The 6,000-nt window shown below is 49.4% G+C and overlaps 1 protein-coding gene across 2 annotated transcripts in view; it reads right to left on the bottom strand.

Annotated features, from left to right (window-relative positions):
• Positions 1–1,229: 1,229 nt before the first annotated feature.
• The window catches only part of LOC121272915 (threonine--tRNA ligase 1, cytoplasmic-like), a 41,461-nt gene continuing 36,690 nt past the window's right edge, over positions 1,230–6,000 (bottom strand). For both annotated transcript variants that reach the window (XM_041179775.1, XM_041179776.1), the window contains 2 exons: positions 3,299–3,413; positions 1,230–2,626 (listed from right to left, as the gene is read on the bottom strand). In XM_041179775.1, coding sequence (XP_041035709.1) covers positions 2,478–2,626; positions 3,299–3,413 — 264 coding nt within the window. In that variant the 3' untranslated portion in view covers positions 1,230–2,477. The remainder of the gene's footprint in view (positions 2,627–3,298; positions 3,414–6,000) is intronic.

Here is a 6,000-nt window from a genome sequence, read left to right as displayed (position 1 = left end):
GGCCTGATTTTTACGTCAGGTTTTTTGGGTGGTTTCTCCCCACCAACCACCCCACCCCCCCCCCCCCACCCCCCCACTCCCCCTCCCACCGCCGACCTCCTCATTCGACTCTTCCCTTGCTGGCTATCGGTCTGGCCCACACCCCACACCCTGGTCACTCGCCTTCCCCGATGGAGCGAACCCCGGCTGCTGGTCCTCTCAAGGCACCATCCCACCCACGGGGCTGATGACGGGTCACGCGCTGCAGTCTCGCCGCGGGGGCTCCGTCTGCCGACCGGCTTTCTGTCCGAGCGCCAGCTCCGCGCTCTCTCTCCAAAGCCTTTACTGCGCAGTTGCTGCCCACCGCGTTTCCAGCGCTCTCCAACTTCGCCACGGTCTAACCAAAACGTCGAGGGTCTTCTCATGCCATGTAGTACGATCACCATGTCGTACCTGTACTCAACCTTTCTGCCACCTGTCTCACCACGTGGTGTTATAATAATAATACCTTGGGCTTATTTATTGTGCCAGACACAAGGCACCAATCACTCATAAGGGGTTGGGTAAACACGCTGTGGATTCATTTATTAAGACTAGGCATGTGAGAACAGGTACCTGTAGGTATCAAGCTAGAAAACATCAGGGCTGTGAGCATGCTCTGCTCAAGAGAAATGAAGACTGGGTCACATGACACACTTCCCTTCTAGTGATATCATGCTGAAATCCCTTAAAGGTATATTACAAGACTCTATGGGGTCTTTTACGACCACTTCAAGAGGCAGAGGGGGAGCAAAGTTTAACGTTTCATCCAAATAACAGCACCTCCGACGCCTGGGAGTGCCAGCCGAGGGTGGGTCTTGAAACTCGAACCTTTGACTGGAAACGAGAGGATATGGCTGAAGGGAAAAATCATATTCCTGATCGCTATCCGGTGAGTCCAACCCCTTCTAGAAGAGGGGAGGTTGAGGGAGCTTGTGGTTGGGGGTGGGGCTTGAGGTCAGGTTGGTCGGCTTGCGTCAGATGGAGAGAGTTAGAGTGAGAGTTGCAGTGGAAGAGTGGACATACACTGTCAAACAGCCTGCTGACACTCATCACCATAGCTGCGGTGAAGTGTGAATGCTGGGCTGAGGTTGGTGGAGGATGCCTACGTTCATGACGTTCTGAACTCAGCAACATCTGGCACTATCAGGTGGTGAGGGGCTTGTCAGAGGGAAAAAAAAGGTGCACATTTAATCATTTAAATGGTTGAATCCTTTTTCAACTGAACACATTTATTGGAGATAATGTACAACTATTACATCAGTCTGCTCCAAAGCGCTCTGACAGAGTTTCACAGACCTTCTCGCTTGCTTTTCCACTGTTAGCCCAGCGCTGTAAACCCCATGCTGTCAGTGGATCGTTAATCCAATTTTAATTATTCTAGCCCCTCTGCCCCCGATTCCGTAGGAGTTTTTGGGTTGAGCCCAGAATGGTTTGTGATTGCGTGTCTGTGGCTGTTCTGTCACAATCACTGAGTCATGGTAGAGACACACACGCAGAGACACAGAGACACAGAGACAGAGAGACAGAGAGACAGAGAGACAGAGAGACAGAGAGACAGAGAGACACAGCTCCCTTTTCTTTCACTCCTCTCTGATGGGCTACCTACTGACCTGACACTGAACGGTTAGGCTGATGAGCAGACACATAAACCAAGGGCTTACCCTCAGAGAACCAAGAGTTGAATTACGATGAATTTAAAAATATGCAGCTTATGAAGACAAACAAAAAGAAAAGAAAACATTGGTCTCACCATCTTGGTCAAAGGCAGTGACTCATGAGTCACAGAAGCACAGACTATCTCCCAAACTCACCACACCCTCCCTCTGTCTGCTCGGTGCCAGGCTGCTCAGTGTGTATCCTGTCAGAGCACCCAAGGGAGTGTTGCTTAGTACCGGCTGACACTGGGACACAAAACTCAAATGTGGGGCGGCTGAAGGTGAACTGGGCCTCCCAACACTCAGCGTCTCTGATGCTACTTGAAGGATGGCTTGGGTTGATACAGAAGATACATGGTGTGTGTGGAGCCGTATCCCAAAAAAAGGGTCATGGGGAGTTGTGGGGGAAGCTTTGGGACACTGAGACACATTTATATGGGGAGTGTCTCTCCTTACCCATGCCTCTGGCATGTTTTGACTCCTGGAGGAGCACATGGAAGTGGGAACAGCAGCTGGCAAACACCTGACTCTGAAGTGCTCCGTCTTGCTCCTGACTGAGCTCTCATGGCTCAGAATCCCAATCCTTCAGGGTTCTTCACAAAGCGTGTTCCTCCTCAGTCCCTCACCTGCGCAAGAGCCTGAAACGAACAGAGCTCGGAATCACGGGCGCAGTCCTTCACTTCCATGCTGCTTTGTTGCTGGCTAGTGGGAAGCAGTCGGAGGGTGGGCTCAGGATGATCGGAAAGTGGCTGTGTTAGGTCAATGGCTCACGCTGCGCATCCCACCCCCAACCCCCTCAGGTTAAAATTCATCCTCTGCATTTCTGCAACGAGATTCCTTCAGCTCGGTCAGTCTCTGGATGGCGCCCGTCAGATCCCTCATCCCGTGCTGTTTGTTGTTCCTCGTCCGCACACTGACAGTGCCGCTGGATTTCTCCTTCTCTCCGACAACTGTGCCGAATAACGAGAGGGAAATTACAGGATAAGAGTCACCGTATAAACGAGGCCCAGCCACAGAGCATCAATGGGCCTGCTATCTTCCCATTCACTCCCATTGGACATAACCCAATAGACCAAAACCCAACACTGGGAGTGTTTGATGGGGACAGTGTAGAGGGAGCTTTACACTGTATCTGAACCCATGCTGTACCTGTCCTGGGAGTGTTTGATGGGGACAGTGTAGAGGGAACTTTACTCTGTATCTAACCCCGTGCTGTACCTGTCCTGGGAGTGTTTGATGGGAACAGTGTAGAGGGAGCTTTACTCTGTATCTAACCCCGTGCTGTACCTGTCCTGGGAAAGCTTGATGGGGACAGTGCAGAGGGAGTTTTACTCTGTATCTAACCCTGTGCTGTACCTGTCCTGGGAGTGTTTGATGGGAATAGTGTAGAGGGAACTTTACTCTGTATCTAAGCCCGTGCTGTACCTGTCCTGGGAGTGTTTGATGGGTACAGTGTAGAGAGAGCTTTACTCTGTATCTAACCCCCGTGCTGTACCTGTCCTGGGGGTGTTTGATGGGATGGTGGTGCCTGAAACAGTAAGTGTTGCATTTCTATCGATCACATTCCTCAAGACCTGGTGAGGACTAACGTGGGAGGAGTGATTTGCTGTGTGGTACATTACCGAGGATGAAGTTAAACTGCGCTAACTGTGCATTGCGGATTTTCCTGTTCAATGTGGATCCTGAGTCGAGGCAGATATCGGCCATGAACCCAGCCTCCAGGAGCTCCTGATGCACCTGTGATGGATGCAAGCAACAAGCAGGCATTATTTTAAATCTTTCTTGCTTCCAATCCCTTCTCGCCATCTATGTCTCCTGAAGATAGTGACTGATCGGGCGGGGATGGTGGCAGTGGGGGCACTGCCTGTTAATCCCCGAGTTGCCTTTCCTCCCAACTGAGCCTGCAGCCACAGAAGCCATTGAAACCACAGAAAAGATACGGCACAGAAAGAGGCCATTCAGCCCATTGTGTCTGCGCCAACCAAAATTTAAAAAAAAAAACTAGCCGCCCATTCTAATCCAACCTTCCAGCACCTGGTCCGCAGCCTTGCAGGTTCAGACGCAGGTCCAGATACCTTTTAAATGAGTTGAGGGTTTCTGCTTCAACCACCGATTCAGGCTGTGAATCCCAGGCTCCCACCATCCTCTGGGTGAAAATGTTTTTCCTCATGTCCCCTCTAATCTTTCTACCAATCACCATCAACCTGTGCCCCCTGGTAACTGACCCCTCAGCTTGGGGAAACAGGTCTTTACCGTCTACTCTATCTCGGCCCCTCATAATTTTGTTCACCTCAATTAGGTCACCCCTCAGCCTCCTCTGTTCCAAGGAAAACTAACCCCAGCCTATCCAATCTCTCCCTAACAGCTGCAAGTTTCCAGCCCTGGCAAGGTTCTTGTAAATCTCCTCTGTACTCTCTCTCCAGAGTAATTATGTCCTTCCTGTAATGTGGTGGCCAGAACTTTACACAAGATTACAGCTGTGGCCTAACCAGCGTTTGATACAGTTCCAGCTATGGCCTAACCAGTGTTTGATACAGTTCCAGCTGTGGCCTAACCAGCGTTTGATACAGTCCCAGCATTACATCCCTGCTGTTGTATTCTGTACCTTGTCCAATAAAGGAAAGCATTCCATATGCTTATCCACCTATCCTGCCACCTTCAGGGACCTATGGACATGCACTCCAAGGTCTCTCACTCCCTCAACCCCTCCTGTTTATATTGTATTCCCTGGCTTTGCTTGCCCTCCCCAAATACCTTACCTCACACTTCTCCAAATATAGAACTTATACTAAACAAAAACAAAAACAGAATTACCTGGAAAAACTCAGCAGGTCTGGCAGCATCGGCGGAGAAGAAAAGAGTTGACGTTTTGAGTCCTCATGAACCTTCGACAGAACTATATAGAACTTATACTCCTGTTCTGTCTTTGTCCTTTTCCATGGTGATGTTAAATCTAACTATATCATGGCCACTATCTCCAGAATGGCCCTCCAATGCTACTTTACTAACTTGCCCAGTTTCATTTCTTAAGGCTAAAACGAGAATTGAGCCCCTGCTAGTTGGGCTGGTTACATGCTAGTCTGAACGCAGTGCAAGGATTTTGTGCCCTCTGTGCCTTTCCCAGTTGATATTAGGGTAGCTGAAGTCCCCAATGATTACTGCCCTGTTGCTTCTGCACTCAGAAATTTGCCCACATATTTGCTCTTCTACCTCCCTCTCAATAGTTGGGGGTTTATAGTGAGCTCCTAGCAGTGTGATTTCCCAGCTCAACTCATATGGCCTCATTTGATGCTTCATTTAGTATATCATCCCTCCTCACAGCTATAATTGGTTCTTTAACCAATAATGCTACACCCCCACCTTTTTTGTATCCCCCTCTCTACCCTGCCTGAAAACTCTATATCCAGGGATGTTGAGCAGCTATTTTTGTTCCTCTTTAAGCCAACTTTCCGTTATAGCGATGATATCATGCTGCCATGTGCCCTCAGCTCATCGGCTTTATTTGCTATACTCCTTGCATTTATATATATAGCTTTTAATACAGCCAAGTTCCTGTGCTGTACACTTTTTAACCATTGCTTTAGTAACTCGCTAATTTTCTGTCTCCTGTTCCCTGCTTTGAATCTGCCCTGTCTGAAACTCTCCTCAAGTTCCCATCCCCCTGCCAATCTAGTTTAAACTCTCCCCGACAGCACTAGTAAACCTCCCCTCGAGGATATTTGTCCCAGTCCTGTTCGGATGTAGACCGTCTTGGCTTGTACAGATCCCACCTTCCCCAGAACCGGTCCCAATACCTCAGGAATCTGATGCCCTCCCTCCCACACCAGCTTTCCTACCATGTGTTCGATCGCTCAATTCTCTTATTTCTATGCTCGCCAGCACGTGGGGCAGGGGCTAATTCTGAGATGACTGCTCTCGGGGCCCTGCTTTACAATCTCCTTCCTAGCTCGCTAAAATTTGCTTTCGGAACCTTATCCCTTTCTTACCTAAGTCACTGGTACTAACATAACCAGGACCGCTGGCTGCTCACCCACCCCCAACAGAATGTCCAGCAGCCACTCTGTGACATACACAACTACAGCCTGAGAAACGCTCATCTGTTTCCTTAATTAATGAATCCCCTATCACTATTGCTCTTCTTTCCTTCCCTCGTGTGAAGGATGGAATTCAGTGAGACTGGTTGGCTCACAGTGTGACAAGCGTCTGGGGGAGTTGAGGAGAGATCCATAGCATCTGCTTGACGTGATATCTGTCACTTGATTTCAGAGTGCGGTGTGTCTGACCACAGGGTGCCATAGGTTTACATGGACTGTGTATTTACCGT

The sequence above is a fragment of the Carcharodon carcharias genome, chromosome 36, assembly GCF_017639515.1.
Source record: "Carcharodon carcharias isolate sCarCar2 chromosome 36, sCarCar2.pri, whole genome shotgun sequence".
Lineage (NCBI taxonomy): Eukaryota > Metazoa > Chordata > Chondrichthyes > Lamniformes > Lamnidae > Carcharodon > Carcharodon carcharias.
Note: the sequence above shows the minus strand (reverse complement) of the source record. Positions and strands in the feature narration are given on the sequence as shown.